At 38.4% G+C, this 25,669-nt stretch overlaps 4 protein-coding genes and 1 long non-coding RNA gene across 5 annotated transcripts; 3 read left to right on the top strand and 2 right to left on the bottom strand.

The window, feature by feature from the left end:
* The first annotated feature begins 1,232 nt into the window (after window positions 1-1,232).
* LOC116711993 (regulator of G-protein signaling 20-like) lies at window positions 1,233-7,716 on the top strand. Its single transcript, XM_032551652.1, has 5 exons — window positions 1,233-1,466; window positions 3,666-3,826; window positions 5,808-5,891; window positions 5,975-6,209; window positions 6,680-7,716. Exons 1-5 carry the CDS (start codon window positions 1,248-1,250, stop codon window positions 6,866-6,868), a joined length of 888 nt encoding a protein of 295 aa, XP_032407543.1. The 5' UTR covers window positions 1,233-1,247; the 3' UTR covers window positions 6,869-7,716.
* Window positions 7,717-8,398: 682 nt separating this feature from the next.
* Window positions 8,399-12,592, bottom strand: lypla1 (lysophospholipase 1). Its single transcript, XM_032551653.1, has 10 exons — window positions 12,277-12,592; window positions 12,087-12,118; window positions 11,919-11,984; window positions 11,762-11,809; window positions 10,513-10,583; window positions 10,359-10,432; window positions 9,836-9,937; window positions 9,401-9,577; window positions 9,258-9,313; window positions 8,399-8,667 (listed from the first exon to the last, which is right to left on the bottom strand). Exons 1-10 carry the CDS (start codon window positions 12,343-12,345, stop codon window positions 8,643-8,645), a joined length of 720 nt encoding a protein of 239 aa, XP_032407544.1. The 5' UTR covers window positions 12,346-12,592; the 3' UTR covers window positions 8,399-8,642.
* Window positions 12,593-13,406: 814 nt separating this feature from the next.
* Window positions 13,407-15,716, top strand: mrpl15 (mitochondrial ribosomal protein L15). The gene is made up of 5 exons (XM_032552199.1): window positions 13,407-13,587; window positions 13,714-13,871; window positions 14,354-14,519; window positions 15,105-15,228; window positions 15,319-15,716. Exons 1-5 carry the CDS (start codon window positions 13,483-13,485, stop codon window positions 15,654-15,656), a joined length of 891 nt encoding a protein of 296 aa, XP_032408090.1. The 5' UTR covers window positions 13,407-13,482; the 3' UTR covers window positions 15,657-15,716.
* Window positions 15,717-17,087: 1,371 nt separating this feature from the next.
* Window positions 17,088-20,116, bottom strand: LOC116712323 (uncharacterized). The gene is made up of 2 exons (XR_004337503.1): window positions 19,711-20,116; window positions 17,088-17,931 (listed from the first exon to the last, which is right to left on the bottom strand). It is a non-coding gene; the product is annotated as an uncharacterized LOC116712323 (long non-coding RNA).
* A 2,729-nt stretch (window positions 20,117-22,845) lies between these two features.
* On the top strand, window positions 22,846-25,263 carry sox32 (SRY-box transcription factor 32). The gene is made up of 2 exons (XM_032550693.1): window positions 22,846-23,156; window positions 24,410-25,263. The coding sequence occupies exons 1-2, from the start codon at window positions 22,871-22,873 to the stop codon at window positions 25,150-25,152; spliced, it is 1,029 nt and encodes a 342-aa protein (XP_032406584.1). The 5' UTR covers window positions 22,846-22,870; the 3' UTR covers window positions 25,153-25,263.
* The last annotated feature ends 406 nt before the right edge of the window (window positions 25,264-25,669 follow it).

The following is a 25,669-nucleotide window of genomic DNA, read 5'->3' on the forward strand; positions in this document are numbered from 1 at the left end:
TTTGCTCAAAGGTCTTATTAATTCAAGTTTAGTTTTACATACAGACATATACATATATAAATATATATTTCTTAGATTACTTTTTAATAAATGAGTTAGCTCAATAACTCAAATAAATATTAATATGTAAGATAGACATACATTACATAACAAATCACAAAATAACATAATAAATGAATAAATAATTTGAGCATTTATATTATTTTTTAAATACATAAAAATAAGCATGGAAACAAATATTGAATAAAAAAATTATATAAAATGTTAATTTTTTCATTGTCATTGTTTTAATACAGTGTAAATTATTGTGTAATTTACCTTGTAACCATTGTAAATGTTGCTTGTTTTCAAGCAACATTTATTCTTATTCATATTATTACTATTGTTATTGTCATTGTTACTACTACTACTACTACAATTACTACTACTACAATTACTACTACTACTACTACTACAATTACTACTACTACAATTGCTACTACTACTACTACTACTACTACTACTACTACTACTACTACTAATAATAATAATAATAATAATAATAATAATAATAATAATAATAATAATACATGTTGTTCAAAGAGTCCCAGTAACAAATTAAGTATTTCAAGGTGGACTTTAGTGATAAAAATGATAGATAGATAAATAAACAAACAAACAACTAAATAAACAAACAACTAACTAAATAAATAAACATTATTTTGCGCAAAATTGCCTTTTTAGTTTTATGCTGAACAATTTAATTATCATGCAATTAATACATTATTTACCTATTGCTCTTATGTCTTTAATTCGTTTCTATATATACAGCAGCTATCTATATAGATATTTAATAAATTGCGGTCTTCGTTAGATTGCAGAAGTTTTTGCCTTCAATATTCCAACGAGTTCGATTTAATTTTGTTTGGATGGATCTCTACTGCCCCCTGGTGGAGATAAGAAGGTTCAGCCACGCCAGGGGGGCGGGGACGCAGACAGAGATGCTGCTGGACGGAGGATTTTCCAGATGTTTGACAGAATTGAGTCTTGACATGCAAAATGTGTTGGTATTTGAAGGAAATATTATCAGCTTGAGAGATTCAGAACCATATCGAGTTGCAAAAGCTGTCCTCCAATAAAAGACCTATTATTTATTTGAAACTATAACACATTTGCTTCTTTCCAGTCGAATTGTAATCAGCATCTGTTGCTTATATTTCCAGAAAGATTTCTGATTAGTGTTGGAGTCATGAGCGTTGGCTTGTGTCATGAAGAAGTCTTGCAGGCTCTCAGTTTGTTCCCGTGGCTTCAACAGATCTCCACAGTGTTGTGGCCGTGCCTGCATGCATGTGGTTACAGAGAAATCTTTTTCACACTTGCAGGGAACGCATGCGCGGAGAGGAAACCAACTGGTTTGTGTCAAGTCGGAGGCAGACGGATGTGATCGAGCTGAAAATCACCTGTATTCTGGCATTCATGGTGACACAGTAAGTAATCGATTTATTGGATTGTTTTTTTATATATATAACATGATCACGTTTAAGAAGATGATCGCATTTACGCTTTTTTTTAAACAAAAATAAAACGCGGATAATTCAGGAGCATCTTTTTCTGGATGTTCCAGCATCCATATAAATGTTCCTGAATTATTCATCATGACTTCTGTGTAATCGTCGCTAATTAAAACGATTTTGTCCTTTTCGGATTTTATTTTTCAGGGCTATTTGCCTAAAAGAGAAACACAAGAGGGAGGAAAGCAACATCTTATCAGCCCTCCTGATCAAATGATTTCATTGTATTTCTATAAATGGCCGCTCGCTTTGGGCTGAGAGCTATGCTTGTGTGTGCCATCACGCGTGCGTATCCTTCCGAGGATGCAACTGATGGATGCGATCTCTGCGGTCCAAGGAGTGACGCCGAGCCGCTGTCATAACCGCTAGAGGAGGGGAGCTGCTCCTCATGCTGGGATTCTTTCTAGATTTTTTTTTCTCTCTCTTACCTTTCAGCATAATCCAGTTTGCTTTGGATGCATCTGACATTAGTTTCCTTTCCACTTTGCATTAAGATGTCTTAACAGAAACTAAAAACATGCACAGAAAATGGCACTGAATGTCGAAATGCATTTTACAAAATGCATCGGCTGTAACAGGTGGAAACAGATACAAGTTATTCTCAATAAATTGGAATATCATTGAAAAGGTAATTCAGTTAAAAATGTAACTCAGATGTTACTCAGTGTTGTATGCTTTTTAAATATGTCAGACCATTTAACTAATTTACTGTTAGCTTTAAAAAAGAGACGAAGAATAAAAGAGATAAAGAAGCAACTGGGTTTAACTATATTTTTAGAGGACTGTTGTGCCAAATTTCACCCACCACACCCAAGACTAAAGAGATCTTACAAAACACCGGGGAACCTTTCCAGAAGTTGATAACCTACCAAAATTACCCCAAGAGCCGACCAATGACTCGTCCTGGGAGTCACAAATGAACCATTTAAAACACCCCAGACTTTAGTTGCCTCTGGTAAGGTCAGTGTTCCCGATTCAATAACAGGAGAGACACTGGGGGAAAATATATATCCATGGAAAAGTTGTAAGGACAGAACCATGGCTGAACAAAGTCTGAAAAGAAAGATAATACTCAAATGCCCATCGCCAACTGGATGATCTTCAAGATTTTAGGGAAACATTCTATGAACTGAGGAGACAAAACATTTACTTTTAGGAAAACATGGATCTGGATAAATCTGATAAAACCTAGCACAGCATTTCAGAAGAAGATCATCATGTCTACAGTCAAACATCTTGCTGGTGGTACCGCGATGGTCAGGAGCTGCACATAGTGAACAGAACCACAAATTTGACTGTAGCAGAAAGTCCTGAAGAAGAATATCCAGCCCTTAGTTCATGAGAACTACAATTCAAAGCACATCAGTGAGTCTACCCTGAATTCAAAATGCAAAAAGAAGAAACACGAGCAGGAGACAAAAATGATTAAACTAGACGAATCTCAAACTAGCTGTCCCATCAATTGGTCTAAAGTTTAAGATCATAACCTCACAAAGCAAAAAAAAAAAACTAGAACTCAAAGTGTCAGAAAAGGACTCAGTAAGTAGAAAGATGCTTGTTTCCGTTACGCTGATGTGAAATGTTGGGAGATGCCTTCACAAAGGGCATCTATGGTCTGGAACTTCGTAGACTTCTAGTGTCGTCCACCTTGAATGTTTCCAATGAAGATCAGCTAAACATGCAGGATAGTTCTCTTAGAATCTCTAGACAGTGATCTGCCTAGAGATGAAAAATAAGATTTTTTTTTTTTACTTTTTTGTCTGAATCCACTTAAAATCTTTTCAGAAATTTAAAAAACCTTGTCAGCAAGAGGCCTTGATGCGCAGCAATCCCGTCATTTTCATAAACAAGAATGAGTTTTTCCTCTGCCATCAGGGAGTCAGGAGTGTGAATGGCTAATAGAAATTGCCATGAAATCCAGATCTTAGAACAAATTTCATAGAAGGATGGATGGATTAATTTGCCTTTTAACCCAATCAAATGTTATCCTATTACCATTTTAGTGATCTCTTCTTATGTCACCTTATTCCTGTCAGAGCTGCTCTTCATGCTTTTACCATCTTCTAGTGAAAGTTCCAACCTCCCTCTAACCCTGTGGTGCTCCTCTGCTTGCAGTCCATGGGCTCAGAGCGGGCGGAGATGCGCAAGAGACAGATGCAGGTTCATCAGGAAGCAGCTGCCAGTGTCCTTCAAGCGCGCCACAAAATGGGAAACACCCCCACCAACGCTTCAAACGCCTGCTGCTTCTGCTGGTGCTGCTGCTGTAGCTGCTCCTGGTAACAAACACACACCACCATTGGGACTAGCAACCAATGCTAAATATGATTATAATTAATGTTCTTTGTTCAGACTAACGTTGGAAACCATTTTTGTGTACTAGTTTTATTGCAATCGGATTGCCTTGCAGATGAATGTAACTACGTTATTCAGACTTTTGGGATAGACCGACAAAGAGTAGCGTAGGACTGTGAAATGGAAGAGAAATTATACTTGGGTTTTAATACTTTTGGAGATAAAAAGCTGAAAAAGTGTTTTGCATATGAGTTCAGCTTCAGACAAAACCCTGAGTTTCATCTGAAGAAATATAACCCCGCAGCATGACACCTCCACCACCATCCTCCATGGTGGGCATGGTGTTCTTTTCTTTACAATGAGCAATGCCTTTTTTCCAATCCCAAATACTGAAAAGTTCCAGTCTTGCTCCTTCAGACCATAAAACATTCTCCAGCAAAGTTTGGGGAGATGTTAGCCAGGACCTGATGGTTTCTTTAGAAGGAAAAAGTTCCATCTTTCAGCACTACTTCTTAGGGTTGAAAGATCGCACTCAACCCCACCCCTCCTCGCAGAACAACAGGACCTCAGTGGTCACACGCAGAGCCGTCTCCGGGGATTTAACCTGTTTTGCAGTTATCCATGGCTGACTCGAGCTTCCTCTGGGAGCAGCCACCCTAATGCACTTCACAGGAGATGAGTAATTCATTTAATCTCTACTTGTATATGAATTTGGTTTTAATCACTGCACAGCAGCCACATTCCCAGTTGCGATGGCTCGCGGGGGACTCTCACCTGAACCAATTACTCCGGGGCCAGCTGCTGTAATAGAAGCGGCGAATTGCTTTTAATTATGCACAGGTGAGACCCACGGGGGCAACAAGGTAGTTGACACATTTTATTATTGACGCAGGTGGTCCCAGCGGATCGGCGTGAATCTGCCATACGTGCTGAGTCAATTTGAATGAGGAACAAACATCAGTTTCTTTACGCAATTCCAGATAAAGATCTGACTGCGAAAATGTTTTAAGATGCTTGCTTTCACTTTGCATCAGGGGAGTCAGACCTGATGCAAAAATAAAATTTCAGAGTGGTCTTGATCTGTCGTCCAGAATCAAAACTCATTGGCCAAGATTATGTGCACAATGGAGGAATTTGACTTTGGCTTCAAGAGCTGACTTAATAAAGTAATGGATAAAAGAAATAATATATAAAGGTATTCAAAGCCAATTTTCATATAGAAAGAATTAAAGGAAGAAAAGGAGAGAGAAAGATAGAAGGAAGGAAAAGAAGAATAGATGTGGGAGTGCAAAGATTCTTTTTTTGGTTCACAGCAGTGGCTGACTTCTCTGGCTGTACAGTGTTCATTGTGTTCATCAGAGAGACAATCTGGGGGAAGAAACTGTCTATGGGGTTACTTATTTTTGCAAATACAGCCCTGAAACCCTGACCTCAAGATAAAGATTCAAACTGTTTGTGTCCAGGATGTGCGGGTTCTGTAGGGATGTTAACCATCTTTCTCCTGACTCTGTACCTGTACTGTAACACAAGTGCTAGGCGTAGTTCTGGACTGAAAATAAGTGAAATAGCAGCCAAAGTCCAGCAATGGGACTTTATGTGACAAACCAGCACATAACTGTGAAGTGGAAGGAAAATAGAATGCGGTATTCAAAATTTGTTCTTTGCAAGAATGCTCAAGTTTGGTCTGATTGGATGGAGAACAATCCTAACTCTAACCCTATCAACCACATATCATTGATCAATTTTAGGTTTCTGGGTCAAATGAAAAGGAAAATTGAAGGAGCTAAAGGTTTATAAATACTTTAGTAAGGTCATTGTAAAGTCTGTCTGCTTTGAAGCAATATCTTGGGAAATTACTCAAGATTTTAGTCAACATTCTTGGTTTTACAAACAAAAAGATGGGATTAAATATTCCTGCTGTTGTTTTGACTGCTCAGACATAATACCTCCTCTCAATCTTTTCAGCTTGACTGTTAGAGGTGATGAAGAAACCGTACAGAGGTCAACGTTTGAGCAGCAGCCAGAAGGAAACTCCAATTGTGAAGAAAGGTAGCTCCCACTGCCCTCCTCTAAAAATGACTTTAAGGAAACCAAACTATCTTTGCAAAACGAATTCTTCATTCATTCCTCAGCCCAAAACCCACTGTGGACGAAGCTCGCTCCTGGGCGGTGTCGTTTGAGAAGCTGATGAAAAGCGGAGCTGGGCGAAGCTGCTTCAGGCAATTCCTGAGGACGGAGTTCAGCGAAGAGAACATGATGTTCTGGCTTGCTTGCGAGGATCTGAAAAAAGAGACAAACAAGACTGTGGTGGAGGAGAAAGTCCGCCAAATATATGAGGACTTCATCTCCATTCTGTCGCCAAAAGAGGTGAGACAAAGAAGTTGATCAAGTCAAAGAGGAGGTGTAATCCTGTTAAATTTAGCGACAAATTTATCAGGAAATAGTGGACAAAACAAATCATCTGAAAAGGTAATAATGTTATTTTATTTGGTTGGGGATTAATGTCCTCTGCCTTGCTGTTTTATCGTAATATACATTAAAGTTTGAAGGATTTCCTCCAACTGAACATCTGTTCTTGAACATTTTTACATCAGAGCATAGTGTGTTGCTTTGTGAGATCTTTTAGCCTACTTTATTCTGTTCGATTTCCATAATTCCCTTATTTTGTAGGTAAATAAGTAATCAGGGATGGGTGTGGTTAGTGAACTTGAACAAAACAATGTAGTTTAGAAAGTCTTTTCAGCCTAATAAATCATTTGGGAAAAAAAAGCAAAAAACTTTTTGACTTTCCTTATACGTCGTTTAATTCAGCATCTCACCATTTCCTTGCCCTACAGGTCAGCTTGGACTCCCGCGTACGAGAGGTGATAAACCGCAACATGCTGGAGCCGACCTCATGCACGTTCGACGACGCTCAGCAGCAGATCTACACGTTGATGCAGAGAGACTCGTACCCTCGCTACATTAACTCGCCTGCGTACACAGATCTGCTGAACAGCTTGGAGGAGCCTCCCCCCGAGCCATAAACTCTCTCCACTGCCACACCGTTAGCTTTTCAGCGCATGCATCCCCCCCAAACACACACATACTCAAACAAATGGAGGAGCTTTTGTGTAAAAAGTCAAGAGACCAGCTATTTAGAGAAAGACAGACAGGAAAATGAACCCAGCTGAAAGCCAGTCTTTATCCAGCTGATAACTGCTGTTTATTTCCGCATGATTAGTGGATTTCCAAATCCTTCAGAGCAACCAAGAACAAAAGCTAGGTTTGGCATCTGTTACTGTATTTGTTCAGAAAACATATCTATATTTTTATACATATATAAATATATATAAATATATTCCCTAGCGCTTGACATTGCACTTTTCTACCTTATTTAAAGCGGGAAAGCATGTATCTGTGAGCACTGCATTTGTATTTAGGTATATTGTGAGCCTTAATGCATATTCAGTTCTTGTAGAAACCTGTAGGTTTTATTTAAATGTACCTTAGGAAGAAAGGAAAGTGCCTTGGATCAACATCTTCTACACAAGCACCTTTTAGTCCGACGTGAACGGTGCGACAATGACTTCACATGTTGGTGCTTTCAGCTCTTCTCAAAGATAAATATATGAAAGGTTTTTACAACTCGACGAGCTGATACCCAGAGATCAATCTCGTCTGTGTGTTTCAATACTGTGATATTAGTTATATATTTAATTTCAACAGAACAGGGAAAAATATGCTGAATACATGACCATGAACACTGATATATTTATGTATGATTAAAAAAAAAAACAAAAAAAGGGAATTTGTGTGAAATAGCTATCTGAATTCTCACGAATTAAATAAAGCACAATCATATGTTCTTGCTCTCATTTGATATGAGCATTAATTAAATGTTTTGTGAATTTTTTATTGGGCTGCCTTAGTCACCCATTTGCACCCCTTAACCAGCTAGATATATAGAAGCTTATATGAATGCGTTATGTGCATCAGTAAGGTTAATCTGGTGCTTTTTATTATTTATTTTCATGTTTTTTTTTCCTCAAAATCTAAACGGACTCCCTCTACTTTTTGGTTAAATCTCACTCAAGAAAGTTGCACCATGGTCAGATGGATTTTGTTACCATCAACAAGCTTGTAATGTAATTCTGCCGGATATTTGAACATTCTTCTTGGCAGAATCAGCCGAGCTGATTTAAATTAGCATGTTTACTGTGAGAGGTTCAGTTATTGTAGGGTTGAGGTCTGGGCTAAGCTAGTTAGCCTATTTGGTCTCATTAAAAAAAAAAACAGCCTGTGCTTGGACTGATTATCCTTCTGGACCACCAAACTTACCACCATGAAACAACAGTGTTAGTTTTGGCTTTAAATGCAATAATGTGGTAATGGAGTATTTCACTGTTTGTTGGCAACTAAACCAACTGAATCAGCTCTAAATCAAAATCTATAATAGCTGAACTTCAAAAACTCAGCATGGACTTTCCTAAGATAAATATGGTTCTTAAGCAGTTTGTGATTAACAAATAAAAGTCTAGGTTAAAACTTAAAGAGAATCTGGAAGCCAAATAAAGTAGTACTGAAATGGCCCCTTTTTTATTCTGTAATGTGCACATTTACCTGTCAGTTTGTAGTCATCAACTCTAAAAATAGCAATAAAATAGTGCAGCAAATCAAAAGTAACTGGCATGATCTGAAAGCAAAATAATGTTTTTTTTTTTATTTATTTATCTTGAGAAAAAGAAAAACATCAGGAAAATGCGAGTTTTGTCTTTGATACCTATCCGGATTGGGCTGGAACCCTCCTGCAAGTTACTTTCAGTATGATTCAAAAATACTCCCCCTGTAAAGGGAAATGCAACATATTTTTACTATTATTTGTTGCAGTCTTGAGAACAGAAAAGAAATAAAAATGGAATCAGCACATCAAGGAAAATCTGTACCATCCAGAAAATGCCTGATCACTGCATCTCTACAAAACTGCAATTTTGCTAAAGCAACTCGTGTAGCCAAAGGGATATGTTGCTCATAAATAAACTTATTTGAATTACAAAAGCTATTTTTCTTTTTTTTACAACAGGCCATTTATTGTGAGAATGTCAGTATTAAACTTAAAAGTTTAGCCCTAGTTATCATAATACATAGAGTTGCTGCAAAAATGGCTCGTCTCAGTGGCAACATGCTTTGCGATCAAGCAGCTAATGTTCCTCTACAGTAACACTGAGTGGAGCTTGTGGCTCCAGAGGAGATGCAGCATTGTCTCAGTCAGGCCTTTCTGCAGGCTAACAGGAAACCCTAGGTCTCTCTGGGCCTATGGAGCAGCAGCACACATTTACTGTCAGGTACAGTTCATGGTCGTAAGTCCACCAAATCTTAGAGGAGTCGAGACCAAAGGACTCGGAGAGCACTGAGTCAGTGAGTGGCCCCACTCACTGGTCGCTGATGGCAGGAAGCTGCTTCTCTATGAACCGCTTGACGTCGATCATTTCCTGCAGAGGGACAAAAAGATGCAGACTGTAACGCCAACTGAATGAGAGGTGCTACTGCTTCTCAGAAAGGACTGCCTGCAGACTGACCTCTGGACAGGCACTGTGAGGTAGACCGTGGTACGATTTAAAGGTGACGTTGGCAGGGTTGATGAGGCTTTTCATCTTCTCCACCGTCTGGGTGCCGAACATAAACGGAACGAGGGGATCGGAATCCCCGTGGCACTGGAGGAGATGCATGTCCTTGTTAGCACTGTTGGCAGCCGCCTGAGAATAGAAGAGATTAGGATTGTTTTTATGATCCGATTATGACAGATTATGAGCAGGAAGGGAATATCCCTGCAGCATGGTTTCTTTAAAGGGACGGTTCAGAAAAAAAAAAGAAGTGACTTGCGTGCTCATTTTAAAAAAAATTAACTGTTAAAATCATGTTCTGCTTGTTGTGCCTGCTACGCTCACTCTTACGGATTTCTGATGCTGCATTTAAATGAAACTGTAAATGTAGAGGTGCTGTTGGTTTTCTACCTCAGGGAAGGATTTACGGAGGGGAAGCCAACAGCTCAGCGCCACCACACCGGCAAGCTTCTGCTGAGATGTCAGAGCCGTGTACAGAGACAAAGCTCCACCCTGAGAAAAACGAACCCAAAAAAAAAAATCAGTAATTTCTATTTGATTAAATTCACCCAGAGACAACAAACATCCATGAAGGGAGGAGAAGCTGTGTCAAAGGTAAAATAAAAAAATGCAGATATTATGGTATATTATGTATTCTTTTTAATCAATAAATAATTTGTCTCACCAGAAACAGACAAAGACCACCTGGTAGCTCAAAACTGAAATTAGTTTTGAGCTTCCACTAGATACACTATGAAAATAAAATTATGCGACTATGTAAGCTTCCACAAATAATCTGGAGTTATGTTCCGCAGAAAAATCTGTGAATACTGAACCACAAAATAGATGTGGTGCAGTTATTGTTGATCGCATACTTGTGGAAAACCAGGAGCCTAAATAACACTCACAAACTTTCTAAAAATGAAACGCCTACCTGCGAAAATCCACCCAGGAGAATTCTGTGTGAAGGTATCCCATTCTTCACTTCTTGATCTATCATAGCTTTAACTGCACAATGAAATGAAAAAAAACAACCTTATTATCAGAAGACATGGGAGTAAAGTTTTTCAACCATTATTTAAACTTACCGTTTTCAGACGCTCTCTTGATACCAGCCTCGTCTTCAATGGCCTCTGGACTCAGCCCGTAGATATCAAACCTATAAATGGTGGAATAAGCATCAGAATCGCTGTGAAGTAGGGATACACTGATATGAAAATATGATTCATCACTGTCACATGAACTAGCAAATACCATCTGGCTAACCCCCTTCCAACCAGCAACTAGATGGAAGTAAACATTCGTTACTTAAATTAGCCCAGAATTACTAATCAAACAGATACAATATTTTAAAAAGTGACCATCAGCTGCCGATGTTAATGTTGATCCGTGATTGAGCAAAAATTTAAAATACAATTATTTTTCTTTACAGTGAACACACCACATCTAAGAGGTACTAGATGTGGCTCTTAAGTATGGATGTTGTTCACTGTAAAGGAAGAAAACTAGAAAATTATGAAGAAACATATTTCATGTTTATACATGACATATGAAGCAGCACAAAAGATTTTAACAGCTTCAAGAAAGAAATCTACTTATTACACAAAGAGATTGCAGTTTTAATTAAGCTAATCCTTCTAATTATTAATACAGTTAAAAGAGTTTTAAACTTATTTTGTCTGGATTTTTTGTTGTTATTGTTAAAAAGCAAAACTGCTACTTTTTCACACAAAAGTTGTCACCACATCCATTTCTGGTTTAATCCATTCTCTCAAATACACAGTTATTTTAATTTAATCTTGTAAAAAAAAATATCTGTTGGAAATTTTACACATCAATATTTTGAGGAGTACATAGATGTTTTTAAAAGATAGTGAGCAATAATACAGGTTTTGAAAGGAGTGAAGAAATTTGTTTTGATTCTATTTGGTTGAATTTATGAATAGCAACCTGATCTGGATCAACGCCTGCAAAATTGTAGTCAATTTGTAGATTTTCATTGATTCTTTTGAAACTTATTTACATATAATTGCTCCATTTTTCCACTTAACAGTTATAGTGATTACAAAAAATATCAGGGGGAAGTGAAGTATTTCACTGTTATCTGTAATTCTAAAAAGCAAACTAAGTCAGCAGGTAAAAAAAATCATAGTTGACGATCGGTGATCAAATATTTGCCCAATTTCAAATTGGTGCACCTCCTAAAATGTGCCCCTGGAAAGTCAATCTGCACTTTTCATACCATTAAATAAAAACAAACACTAACATTCTGGAACTCTGAATCTCTTCAAAAATAAATACAAAATAATAATAAAGAAATCATTCGGGGGGCCTCACCATGAAGGCATGGACATCCTCATGTTCAGAGAAACAGGCATTGTAGGACTGCAGGTTCAGACATGTTTGCAAGAAGTAATGAGAGTTGCAGAGCAAGTTAAAGTACTGAATGTATTAAAGTCATAAGTTGCTCTACAAACACACCAGGACCACTTACGCATGTGGACAGATGTATTTCACATGAGGTATTCTAATGCCTTCAAATGCCTCTGCCCATCCGTGCCTGTCAAATTTGAAACAATAACAAACAAATCAAGCAGCAGCACCGTTAGCTTATTTTTAACACCAATTATTCCGAGTCTGATAAGAAAGCAGTAAGACTTACCCAGTATCACCAAGGCCATGCAGAAAAATGACCTATAAATCAGAACATGCACGTCTGTAAACATGAGGTAGAGACTGGCAGCTGTCAAATTTTTAGCAGCTTCTGTTCTTTAACTCGTTAAAGGCAGCAACTGAGGATTTGACCGAGTTTAAATAGAAAGTTTGCTCTCTGAAACGACTCTATTACTCACCGCCGCGGTGGCTTTCCGGGCAGCAGGCACGATGGCAGGTAAAGGCGCTGACATGTTGTTACCGCACATACAGCGCTGAGGCAGCCACAATTTAGCTGATCTCGGCTAAACACTGGCACTAAGCAGGTGTTTTGGCGGTCATACAAACTATAACTGAGGAGAATATTTTAACTGAGGAAACTGGTGAAAGGTACTCGGCCTCCTTTTGCCAACAGAAACCCTGAATTTTCTTTTCTGGAAGTTGAATTTCGGGAGAACACAAACGGTCGGCTGGCTCTCCAGAAGCTACCAGGACGCTGTTTTCCAACTGACTGGGCTGTTTTAGTCCCTCCCCCGGAGCTAGCTGATTGGTTGTTAACTGATCCTCTTTAGCAATACAAGTTATTCATTGGTTCTGGTCAAACCGAGTTAAGTCCTCTGCTGAATAAACACCAACTAAACCTACAAAATAATGGCACTGAATATATTTGATGGGCATATAATACTACTACTACTACTACTGCTACTTCTACTACTACTACTACTACTACTACTACTACTACTACTAATAATAATAATAATAATAATAATAATAATAATAATAATAATAACAGTTTACATCATGTTTTATGTTTACATGATGAAAACATAGAACAAACAAAAACTATTACGTTATATTGGTATAATAAAGGGAAGTAACCAAAAGGTTTAAATACAGATTATAATTAATGATGTTTCATATGTTTTTACCACAAGGGGATTTAAAATAGGCTGCATCCTATCCTTAGGACCAGTTGTCCTACGGATAGGTGATTAATAATAATAAATTAAAGTATTTTATTTCTCTTCAAATCTTTACATTTATTTGCCTATTCCTAATTGTTGGCCTGGCTGTACTTCTATCTTTTCAATGAATGAATATGGCTTTAATAGGATCTGGCGCCCCCTTGTGGCAGCATCCCTGCAGTATCTGTTCGTATCCATGACAGCAACTTATTTTATGTCTTACTGAATTTGAGCCACTGTTTAACAGCCTTAATATTTTAGTTTCTAAGTATGTGCTTTGTACAGCTTGGTTTTATGGAGGCCTTGAACGATGGCGAGTTTGAGTGACATGCTTTTAATTTGAAACAACCTATGGCTCTAAAGAACAATCACATCCGCTACCATGTTGTCACGTGACCTTGTGTCCTTGGTTTGCTAATTTGACATGTGAGCAGCAGAAACATGTCTTTCCCTAAAAAACCCGGCGGTAAAGCACTGGACGTTTTGCAAAATCTACCGAGAATAACTTTAGCAAATTTACGTCCTGAACCAGGAGCCAGGAAGAATGTAAGCTTTATTTGCCTTTCCTTTTTCGTGGCTACCGTTAGCAGCTAATATGCTCCAATAATAGCATGACGTTTGCTTGCTTTATAAGACAGTGCATCAGCTAATCTTAACCCGTTATTTTTGCAGGAAAAGCGGCGGGGCAGAGGACAGCACGGAGGTAACAGGAGCGGGAGAGGCCACAAAGGAGAGCGGCAGAGAGGGACCCGACCTCGGCTGGGGTTCGAAGGGGGACAGACCCCCTTCTACTTGAGAATTCCTAAATATGGCTTCAATGAAGACCACAGGTAAATAAAAGAAACTGTTTTTTGAGTTGGTTAAGTTCAATATTAGTGGCACAGAAAATGCTAATAGACTCTGAGTATCATTTGTTAAAAATGCACCGATTGCTCTCAAGGTGAACGGAATCGACCAATCTTTGAGCTTGTATGTCACCTTTTTTTTTTTCGTCACACCACAAAGTAACTTAGATGCTGAGATTTTCTTTAAGAGTAACAAGTAGTATTGATAATATCACGAAGGACATTCAGCATACACCGTTTTTTTTGGAAAGTCTGCATTCACTATCCCTGGTGACTCATGCTTACTCGAAAACTGATTATCAGCTTTATAAACCATCTCAAGTCTTTTGACTATGGAAATGTTATTGTTCATATCGGAATTAAAGTTAAGCAGCCAATAAGCTCTGATTTTCATTAAGGTGGTGTTCAATGATTCCTGAACCAACAATATGAGGTGTTATAAGTACATTTCTGTTGTTCCTTACAAGTCGCCGTCCACAATACCAGCCTTTGACGTTGAAAAGACTGCAGTACTTGATTGATTTGGGTCGGGTCGACCCATCACAGCCCATAGACCTGACCCAGCTCGTCAACGCCAGAGGAGTCACCATCCAGCCGTTGAAGAGGGACTATGGAGTCCAGCTTGTTGATGAGGTAATTTTAGCTTTATTCATTGTCAATGTACCGCAGCTGGAGGTGATTCTAGAAAGTATTGACTCAGAGAAGATGAATATAAATGCACACCACACATTTACAATTTTTATTTGTAAATTAATTTTTTACATTGATTTAAAATCAGTGTTTTGTTTTTTAATCATTGACCAGTATATGCTACTTTGTGTTGATCCGTGACATAAAAACCCAGTGAATGACATTCAAATTTTTATTTGATACATGACAAAATGTGAAAATGGGATGAATACTTTTGCAAAACAATGGATCTTAAGCAAGATCACATCAACAGTTATAATATATTCAGCTAAATGAATATATATTCAGCTTTTGGTGGATCTTTAAATTTGGGCATTTTATAGAGAAAACATTGCAATCGGATGCAATAAATAAACTGTTAGAAACGTATGAAAGTGAAGTAATTGCAGGTTTTAAGGAGATTAATATTAGATGAAATACCATCAGCAGGTGGCGCCACATGATGGTCTTGTGACTAATGAAGAGACGCCTTGTCGACTTCTGATTTTCACCCTTTTCCAGTTCATATGTATTTTCCGTTTCTTTCAGGGTTCTGACATTTTTGTAGCAAAAATCAACATTGAGGTTCAGAGAGCAACTGAAGGAGCCATAGCTGCTATCGAACGGAATGGAGGCATCATCACCAACAGCTTCTACGATCCCATAAGTCTCGGTAAATAAACAATAATAATGCAGCTAATTTATCGCAGTATTTTATTTATTTTTTTAATGAAAGGCATGTCAATGTATTCTGTTTTCACAGGAATCCTTATCAAGCCCGTCCCGTTCTTCATGAGGGGGCAGCCCATCCCGAAGCGGATGCTGCCAGGAGAGGACATGGTCCCGTATTACATGAGTGCTGAAAACCGGGGTTACTTAGCAGATCCGGAAGAAATCCAGCAGGCCCGCCGCGCCCTGGCGCAGAAGTACGGCTACGTGCTGCCAGATATTTCAAAGGATGAACTGTGTCACATGCTGGCCATGAGGAAGGATGTTCGACAGATCTTCTTTGGCCTGTCTCCAGGCTGGGTCGTTAACATGCCGGAGAAGAAGATCCTGAAACCAACCGATGAGAAACTACTCCAATATTATTCCTCATAGGTGTTCACATGGTTAAACTGTTATTTTATATGCCTGAATTAAACATCGTCTCAAAAATTATGCTGATCCCATCTGAAGTTATTTTTGTGACTCTGAACACTCTTGTGTCCCGGCAAAGCTGCATGATGGAAGGAACGTGAACTGTAACAGGTGAGGGGGAAATAAGGAAAATAAGATAACTCAAAGAATGAAAACAGGAAACAGATGCCTGGTGATGTGTGTTACTTGTGAAATGGCTTTGCATAGGGGCCCTACAAGGGGGAGTTTGAAATTAGTCATATGCAGCTGTATCCTGGAGTAGACGTTCAAAAGATTCATCTGCCCCCTCTAAACTCAGCCCCAACCCCACATGCACATACACACACCTTTTTTTATTGAAGACAATCACAGCGGTAACATTTTAGATATGAAGACAGTTTATTCAGTTAGCCAAATTACATCATATGTGTATTTTAATAGTCTACATCTTGATAATACTGTTTTGTTTTTAATGACTCCATGAAATGTCAAACTATAAATAACTTGGTATTTCATGCAGAAGTTTTATCAAAGGAAGCATGCAGTGCTGCCAAACTTTATTTATACCTGTATAATCACATATTTAAAAGGGTTTTATTGATATTTCAGATGATAGACCAACAAACTAATTTTGAAGTGAATACAAAATTCAGATTTAATATACTTGGTGGTGCAGTTGGTACACTGGTTGGTTCATGGTCTTGCACCATGAAGTTCCTGGGTTCAGATCCCAGCCTTGGGTCTTTCTGCATAGACTTTTCATGTTGGGTATTCCAGCTTCCCACACTGTTAAATCATGGGTGTTTGGTTAATTGGTCTCTAAGTTGTCCTTCTATTTGATTATGTGTGTGCGTAATTGTTTGTTCTTGTGATGGATTGGTGATCTATGTATGTTAAGCCTCACCTTTTGCTCAATAACCACTGGAGATGGGCTCAAGTTCTTCGGTAGGTATAGGCAATGGTTCCTGATGTCACAGATTAAATTCCAGTGCAACCAACTACTTTCGTAAGATGTTTACTTTGTTAGAGTCCACACTTGCAATTGAAGAGAAGAAGCCAAGAGGTACTGGTCTGTACTCCTCAAATCTACAGGAGTCATGAAAAAGTGGCAAAAATGAAGTCATTGCTGAAAGAAAACCATAAGAAGTAATGGTTATAGTTTTCCATTCAAACAGGAAGAGTGGAAGAAAGGGCTCTATCAGATGAGACCAAATTATGATTATATGATTATTTTGGTTGACATACAAACTACTTTTAATGATGGAAACTTAACACACCATCTCTAAGGGAACATGCTGTGGGTCTCCTTTTCTTCAGCAGGGAAAGGGAACAGAGTTGATGGGAAAATGAACGAAGGTAAACACCCGTTAGAAGCTTCAAAATACTTCAGACTGGGAAGGAGGTTCACCTTCCGAGAGGACAAATTCAAAAATACTTTATTTTACAACTTTATATATAGTCATGGAATGATTTGGATTAAAACATAGTTGTGAGGCTGATTCACCCAGTCAAAATCTGGATCAAAATCCAATTGAGAGTTTTTCACAGATGCTTTACATCCAGTCTGACTGAGTCTGAGCTACTTTTTCTCTACATCAGTGGTATTCCACTCCAGACCCAGTGTCCTTGGTCCAACATGAGTCACCTGGCCAAATTACTTGCCTTTGATGTCTTTATTTGACTGAGATTTTTTGAAGCAAAATGCATCTAAAAGTTGCAGGATACCGGATCTTGAGAACTCTACATAGTCTGTATTTGGGGGCTGTAATTTCTGGGCGTTTTAATCCTTATATATGCCTCTTTTAAATTAAATCAAGATCTCCAAAGTGAGTTACATTACATAAGACAGTTTGTACTATGGGAAATGGTAAATATCAGACCGTCTGAGTCAAAGGTCTCACTTTGATGACTCTGCTTGTGGTTCCCTAAGTGTTTTCCTGAGTCCAAACTATCCAATAAGCTTCACAGGTTGAGGATACACACACACACACACACACCCACACACCAATAACGCACACACACACACACACACACACACACAGTCGGCCCCGCCAGGAAAAACCAGCCCAAATCCTTACAGCATAATACTTTAAATAAATCACGCCACAGGAAAGAAACAGCACAATCATTGTTTATGGCAGAACTGCGGCGCTTATCTTCAAAGCAGCAGATCCTTTTGAATTTGTATCAGGTCTCAGACGAGCAGCAGCAGCAGAAAGAGAGGAGTAACTGAGGCACAAACATTAATCCAGAGGGTCTGCAAGAAAACAAGGGGAGAAATGGATGCTATTAATTCACTTTGGCCACAATAGATTTGTTAGCTTCTTTCAGGCGCATCCTCCGTATAATCCAATGTCTGAGTCTAACCAGTTCACACGTTTTTAATTAAACAGGCAGCAGAAGCAGCAGCAGGGCCAGACTGCTGCCATGAATGAGCCATTTAGGACGGATTGTCTCACAGGTCTGAGACCAGTTTCTGTTAATAATTAGGTCTAATTACAACTAAATGTGACGCTGTTGTTTGCTGGCATGTGGGATCGAGCCCAGGCTCTGATTCATGAGAGCTGGGATGTTAACCTACCACCGAGCCTCAATCAGTGCGTGGACAATAAAACACTCTGTAAGTTCAGCAGATAAAGACTCTTATCAGAGCTGAATACAGTTCCTAATTTACAAAGAATAGGGCTGTTTCTGAGGCATGAGTGGAGCTTTGAACTGATTACGGCTTGAGGTGGAAAGGAGCTAGACTGATGATTGATGGCTGGGTGCAGACATGAATCACAGTTCTGAGCTGACTTAACAGGAACATGCGCACTGGTACCAGATAATGTATTAGTAGTCTACAATTACTACCAACATTTTTTAAAGAAAACCTGCAACACCACAATCTTTTACACTCCTGACAATAAGTTTAAGTAACTTAAACTTTTTAAAGTTCAAAACGTTTAAGTAACTTAAACTTTTTAAAGTTACTTAAAAAGTTTAAGTAACTTTTTAAGAGGTTTTCCTATTGTCACACTCAATCCAATCCTAATCCATTTAAAGTCTCATCCTTTTCTATTGTTCCTGGCTAATAATGACTGATATGCTTGTTTTTAAATTGTATTTTTATTAGTTTAATTTCCACTAACGACCAATTTAATGCTCAATGGAAACGGTTGCTTTTGTGTTAAGATGCTATGTTTCCCACCAAGTTTTACTTTGCTTTGCTGTTTTTTCTGTATATTTTGTAGCATTTATTTACAGTAATCAGACAGGAAATGAGCAAAGAGAGAAGGCCTCCTTACATGTGGCGTCCGCTCTTCTTCTACACCAAATGGCACTAGTAAGTTTGACATGAGCATCAGCATTTTGACAAATTAGTTAAAACTGGATCAATTTTTAAATGTATCCTAACAAACTTTACACACCATAAACTAAACACAGCCAAGATGTGCTGATTACCAGAAATAGCTGCCTGGTTAAGACTCTTGCAAGTTTCACTCAATTTTACTGAAGATGCTAAGGAAAATTAAATAATTAATGTTAGAAGTTGTTTATTTTTTAACATTATGCAGAAGCTAATTTACTTAATTAAAATTGTCATTATTTTGTCAACTATAACACTTTCTAAAATTCATTTTTACAGTTTAGCGTTTCAGTTTTTCATGCTCTTATGCACTAATAAAGCATTCACTTTGCCCAACCTGGTAATAAGTCTGACTCTGAGCTGTGACTGAAGTTCGACCTGCATCCTATTTCTGCTCAGGGCTGGGAGGGGCATCATTGTATTCTGGTAATGTTTCCATGTTTGCACCATGTAATCCTCTCAGTAGGTCTGGTGTTTAAGGCTGGACCAGACCAGGCCGGGCTGGGCCGGGCAGGGTGCTGTTTACACAGGGGTGTGTGGAGGCTCACACTCACCCCTGTGGGTCTCGGGTCAGCTCTGCTGAACCTGCTCAAACATGGAATGGAGTGTATCTTGATGCTGGCCTGCTGAGTCCATACAATACAGCACAAAGCAACACATTCCCCATGCTGCGAAGATCATAGTTACCTGAGACAACACTGTTATATCCTCTTCACACCTTTATGAAACAATGCAGCTCTTTATGACTGACTCATTGTCATGCGGAGCTGGAATACAGAGCTTCATTAGCGGGACGTTTCCATATCCCTCTCCAGAAGAGGCTCATCAACATGGAAGATCTTGCAGCTGTGTTAGCTCGATATCCGTGATGGGAAAAAAAAGGTGGAGAATTAAAATATTTCAGCTACTTCATCCTTTTTGAAAACAAAACCACAAATCTTTTCCCCCTAAAGCTGTAAAAATTTGTCCCATAGATCCGAAGCAAGTTGCTCCCTTCATGCGGCTGCAGCAGGAGCGCTCACCTCCACCTGTGCACAGCCTGAACATCACTGATGGCAAAGAGAAGACAGAGAGGAGCGTCCCATATATGAGTTCTGTCCAACACAATAGCACATTGTTAATAGAACAATCCCCATTCAGAAAGCACAGTATCCATTGAGCACAAGCACTCTGCTTGTTTGGATATGAGACAATGCTCTGATACCTGACTCACAAATGATTGGGTTTTATTAAAAAAAAAAAAAAAACAGGAGCAGAGGACAAGTAAAAGGAATTATGTGTAAATAAGGTAATTAAAGCTTGGATTTTTAAAATGCAGATCCACTCACTGAGATGACTTGTTAAGAATAAAGGTTCTCAAAGTATTCTAAGAGTTAATGAGCCATAATAAAGAGCCAGTAAGTCTAAGCAGTTAGTAAATCGAGCCACGTCAAGTCATCAACACACTCCACAAGGAGGATAAAGAAGATGGCTGCTTAGAAGGCTATCTGCAAATATATTAATGTAAGGTTAAGTGGAAGGAAAAAGTGTTGTAGACAATAGGGGAGGGTTTCTTTCATTCTCCTGTAGGACTTTGTACCTTTCTACACTTCCATAAAAATGAGCAGCTGCTTTAGTGACAAAGGAATCACTGTTCTTGATTGGCCAGTAAACTGTCCTGACTTAAACTAAAATTTCCTGAAACTGATAATTGGGGTTCAATTAGCTGTAAGCCAAAGTAATTAAAATGAACAAACATAAATATTTGTGATATATCACTGTGTATGTGAGTGTATATGAGTTTTATCTTTTGAATTGAATTACAGAAATAAATGTACTTTTTATAGTATTATAATTTATTAATATGCAACTGCATATTCACTATAGGGTCTCAGTAAACATTTGTGCGCCTCTGGGATTGTACTTGCGATAAAAACCTTTAAGAATCAGCGCTATGACATAAAATGAAACCCATGCGAGGCTGACGTACAGCTGAAACTTTGCGTTATTTGATTCACGCTGGGTCATTCAGGCTAATTAATTAAACCCATTAGCGCTTGTCCTCACTGCGCATTGGAGTGTGCGTTATGATCAACACTTCTGATGTGGATTCAATGTCTAATTCTAACGAGCTGCAACCCAACAACCATAACACACAGCAGAAACCCACTTAATTATATAGTCAGTAAATTTGTTTTTTCTTCAAGGTAAAAACGAAATGTGCGCCATTTGGGGGGATTTCTGCAATATACACGTTCCGGGAGAATATATTATTGATTGCATTTACTTCTTCCGTGTATAATAGGTGGTCGTTTACTTTTACAGTTTGAACAGGCCGTCATAAGCTCTGCAGACGCGTACATTGCAGATTTACAGTGACAATGTCGAGCTTATGGACGTTTTGGAATCTTTGAGAATAAAATAAAGAAATCCATTTCCATGAGTCTCAAACAGTAACACCTGTGATTACATAAAGGTTGTATTATGTAGGCTATTCATACATTTTTTGGAACATGCAAAATACATACAATACATATAAATGAATAAATAAATAAACAATAATAATAGAAATGACAGATAAGTAGAGAGAAAGATGAAACTACGTTGAAGTAAATATGCATCTAATTTTACACAGAAACGGAGCAAAAATCACAATAATATTTTCAATGTAAACGTTTCGCTTCTTTTTGCGCGATTAAACGAATTTATTTTGTAAATATTAGAGACTTTAAGTAGGATTAATATACTTTCGCTCATCTTTTGTATGCAAAATTTAATAAATAAAAGGTTGGATAAACTATACAATATTAAAACATATGATCCTATTTATAAAAAAAAAACACACATGAAAAGCATTAACACTTAAACTGCCAAATTTAAAAGGTTTGCCCCTTTTTTATATTCAGAGGAACAACAACCACCAAAACTGAGAAATATAAATAAATAAAATCTGTTACTTACTACTGAAAAAGATTTAGGTTTTTTAAATAAAGTGTTAAAATGGTGGAATTTCCCTGGAGTTTACATTCAAGATGCAATCCTCTCTTCATCTTTTCTCTAAACCCGATAAACCTGACAACGTTAATTGTCTGCGTTTTGTGCTGAGCTAATCACCCTTCTCTTGAACGGGTCTACTATCGCTCTTTTTTTTTTCTTGTACGTGGAGTAAATATTTGTGCGCTTTAATCGTGCAATAAACACGCCTTGATCATGTTTCTTTCTCTTTATTTGTTCCAGTCCTGTAAAATGATAATGGCCGATAAGAGCTGAGAGCCTCAATGTAATTAGTAACCAGCTCTACGTGCTGGGAAAAAAACCCCCCCAAAACTTTGATGCTTTCCTTCCCCACTTCTTACAGGTCTATTAATTCCGTTTTTATGCAGAAGGTAAAGCTTGCATTGCGCCTTTAATTAGTGAATCAAAAGAAATGTATTCTTACAGTGAGGTTTAATTGACACAATTAAAAGTCTATCATAAGGTGAACTTATTCAACTTTGGGGGATTGAATTTGTTTGATTATTTTTATTGTTTTGTAGCGATAAAATGAGGAAAAGGGCAAATATACAACGGCGCATTATGTAGACTAATTTAGTGGGAATTTACAAGTTTGTTGCCACATCTATATATGTTATGCTAAGTTTAGTAGAGTCTCAAGGCGCCCCATGGGACATTTTTAAGGGGCTATTGAATGGGGCGTGATGGGCCCCAATCACCAACCTGAGGATTCACACCTTAAATCCACTCCTCTCGGCATCCCATTGGCGGGATGCCGAGAGGAGTGGATATTGCTTCTTATATCCCGTCACTCGTCATCACCGGGAGGATGACAGCGGCCCGCGAGCAGACCTCAAAACATCAACATAAAAACATGCTTTTCAGCCAGGTGGCCCCTGGTTTCCAGCCATGCGCAAACCCGCTGGAGAGCGAGGACGGACAGCAAATGAGCGAGGTGCGCTCCCCCGGTTCGGGACCCTCCAGTCCCCTGTCTGTCCACTCGGAGTCCAGCTGCGCCAGTCCAGAGCCAAAGTCTGTCCCGGCGCAGCAGAGGGTCAGGAGGCCGCTGAACGCCTTCATCATCTGGACCAAAGAGGAGCGCAGGCGGCTGGCGCAGCTCAACCCAGACCTGGAGAACACCGATCTCAGCAAAATACTTGGTAATTTTGTTATATTAACATTTTTCCAATAATGAGTTGATTAAATCCTTACTTATAAGATGTTTTTGACAAGAACGACGACCTAAGTGAACTAAATTTTCAACTGATTAGGGCCCTTTGGAGGCCTGAGGGCCCCAAGAGAGATTAAACCGCAATGAACGGTATTTGGCTAAAGTGCATCCAGATGAATTAGAATGTCACAGAAAGTTTATGTGTTTAATGTTTAAAAAAAAAATAATAGGGGTTTATTTCCATTAATTTAATGATTGAGGTTTGCAGCCTGTAAAAACCCAACATTCAGTTTCCCAGTAATGTAGAATATTTGAAGACATATATTTAAAATACATGCAAAACTGTTGTGATCACATTGATGCAAAATTGTGTCTACACATGTCAATGGAAAGTTGAGTGGAAGGAAATGTGGTGCACAAGCTACACTGTTATCTTATAGTGGTCTTAATATAGTGACATTCTTATTTTGTGAATACTGATTTTTCTGAAAACTTTAATAATAAAAATAACAGCTCAAATACATCACCATGTCGAATTTAATTACTCAAATAAATTTAGTTATTTTTTTAGATTTCTCTATTTACACAAGAATATTTTTTATATGTGCATATATGTCCTTTCTAAGTTAGAATCTCTAGCTTGCTAGCGTCCCAAAGCACTCTTTATTACCTGTTAAACTTTACCATACTTTTTTCTTCCACTAAATGCTCCATTAATTTGCATAGACCAAGCATTCTGTGAGCAACCAGCTTATTTAGCAATAACTTTTGGGGCTTATCCTACTTGTGGAGGGTGTCAATGAGTGTCTGTTCCTCTGAAGTCTTTCCAGTGTCTGTGTAGGTCACAAAATGGCCTTAACATTATTTTTCTGGATTCAAAATCATTTTAATTGGTCTCATATTATATATAATTTGCTAAGAAATATATATATATATATATATATATATATATATATATATATATATATATATATATATATATATATATATATATATATATATATATATATATATATAAATATATATATATTTGTTTTTTATCAGCTGCAAGCCATAACTGTTTAAATTAACAGAAATAAATGTATGAGTTTCACTTTCTGAATTGAAAATGGACTTCCAAATGAGGTTTAAAGTTTTGTAAAAACAAAAAAAACAGGAAATCCTCACAATAGTCCTCTTCGGAGTTCACTTTACCACCTAATCATGCTTATAAAGATTATTCATCACAATCTCTTCTTGCAGGAAAAACATGGAAGGCTATGCCCTTGGCTGAGAAGCGTCCCTACATGCAGGAGGCTGAGCGCCTGAGGGTCCAGCACACCATTGATTATCCCAACTACAAGTACAGGCCCCGTCGGCGGAAGCAGCTGAAGAAGAGCCCTAAGACCCTGTCTGCAGAGGCCTCTCCACTCTGCAGCTCTGGCTTCAGCATTCCCTACAACCTCACCTATCTTCTCCAGAACCACCACCACCACCACCAGCAGCAGCAGCAGCAGCAGCAGCAGCAGCAGCAGCAGCAGCAGCAGCAGCAGCAGCAGCAGCAGCAGCAGCAGCAGCAGCAGCAGGCCTTCCACATCTCACCTCCTTTCCCTCATTCATCCCTCCACTCTTACAGATACATCAACCCAGCCGTCCCTGACTCTGAAGCAGCCACTGCAGCAGACAGTTTCTCCAGCGACCCTGCTGTGCGCTCAAACCCTCCTGGGTACCAGCCGCAGCCTCAGGCGTACTTTAGCTCCCAGCAAAGATACATGCAGCACGGGTTCTCCTCGTCTACAGTTCCTCTCATGGACCAGAGGGAGTCCAGGCTCTACGGACTCCAGCAATGCCCAACAGGGCCTTCTTTGGAGTTTTACTTGGAACAGGTTCAGCTGGACATGCTGTATGATTTAGACCGCAGTGAGTTTGAACAGTACCTTGGTCCAAAACACCACGGGTCAGAGCCAGCAGAGCAGAGCAGCTACAGAGGAGGATGCTCTGTGTGATAAATCTGATCAATGTGGTCTATTTATTTAAACTGTCTCACTTCAATTGATAATAACTGATTGTATGTTTGGTGAAACCTCTTATCTCCCTCTATGATGAGTTTTTCTTTGTCTTCCAGTGTTAAAATATTAAAATAAAGAATCAATAAATAACTTTAAATAATCTCATAATTATGTTGTTAATGTTCTAAAACAATTAAACACCCCAAAGTGTTAAATAAGTGGCTAAAACTGCGACAAATGACAAAAGAACTCGGTTTAAACGACCAATTAAAAAATGTATTCAGAATTACATTTCCCATAATGCAAGATGATTTAGAAAACTTTTCATTTTAATTTAGCAATATATTTCCACAAAACGACAACAAAAAAATATTCTGAAGTAATTTTAAGTCCCTAAAAGTCACAGTAAATATTACTTTTATTGAAAAAATAAACTTGACCGGTGTTAGCCACTTGAAAAAGTGCTATTTAGAAACCGTAATGTATCATGGTATTCCAGAAATAAGAAAATAAA

This window comes from Xiphophorus hellerii, chromosome 21 (assembly GCF_003331165.1).
Source record: "Xiphophorus hellerii strain 12219 chromosome 21, Xiphophorus_hellerii-4.1, whole genome shotgun sequence".
Classification (NCBI taxonomy): Eukaryota; Metazoa; Chordata; class Actinopteri; order Cyprinodontiformes; family Poeciliidae; genus Xiphophorus; species Xiphophorus hellerii.

What these genes read in the sequence shown, in the direction of transcription:
- LOC116711993 (XM_032551652.1), top strand. Translation starts at nt 1,248, where the DNA reads ATGAAGAAGTCTTGCAGGCTCTCAGTTTGTTCCCGTGGCTTCAACAGA. An exon ending in TGCTGCTGTAGCTGCTCCTG is followed by an intron (nt 3,827 to 5,807) that starts GTAACAAACACA and finishes CAATCTTTTCAG; the next exon opens with CTTGACTGTTAGAGGTGATG. An exon ending in AACTCCAATTGTGAAGAAAG is followed by an intron (nt 5,892 to 5,974) that starts GTAGCTCCCACT and finishes TTCATTCCTCAG; the next exon opens with CCCAAAACCCACTGTGGACG.
- sox32 (XM_032550693.1), top strand. Translation starts at nt 22,871, where the DNA reads ATGCTTTTCAGCCAGGTGGCCCCTGGTTTCCAGCCATGCGCAAACCCG. An exon ending in CGATCTCAGCAAAATACTTG is followed by an intron (nt 23,157 to 24,409) that starts GTAATTTTGTTA and finishes CTCTTCTTGCAG; the next exon opens with GAAAAACATGGAAGGCTATG.
- lypla1 (XM_032551653.1), bottom strand. Translation starts at nt 12,345, where the DNA reads ATGTGCGGTAACAACATGTCAGCGCCTTTACCTGCCATCGTGCCTGCT. An exon ending in TCCTGGGTGGATTTTCGCAG is followed by an intron (nt 9,938 to 10,358) that starts GTAGGCGTTTCA and finishes CGTTTTTCTCAG; the next exon opens with GGTGGAGCTTTGTCTCTGTA. An exon ending in TCCGTAAATCCTTCCCTGAG is followed by an intron (nt 9,578 to 9,835) that starts GTAGAAAACCAA and finishes TTCTATTCTCAG; the next exon opens with GCGGCTGCCAACAGTGCTAA.
- mrpl15 (XM_032552199.1), top strand. Translation starts at nt 13,483, where the DNA reads ATGTCTTTCCCTAAAAAACCCGGCGGTAAAGCACTGGACGTTTTGCAA. An exon ending in AACCAGGAGCCAGGAAGAAT is followed by an intron (nt 13,588 to 13,713) that starts GTAAGCTTTATT and finishes TTATTTTTGCAG; the next exon opens with GAAAAGCGGCGGGGCAGAGG. An exon ending in GGCTTCAATGAAGACCACAG is followed by an intron (nt 13,872 to 14,353) that starts GTAAATAAAAGA and finishes GTTCCTTACAAG; the next exon opens with TCGCCGTCCACAATACCAGC.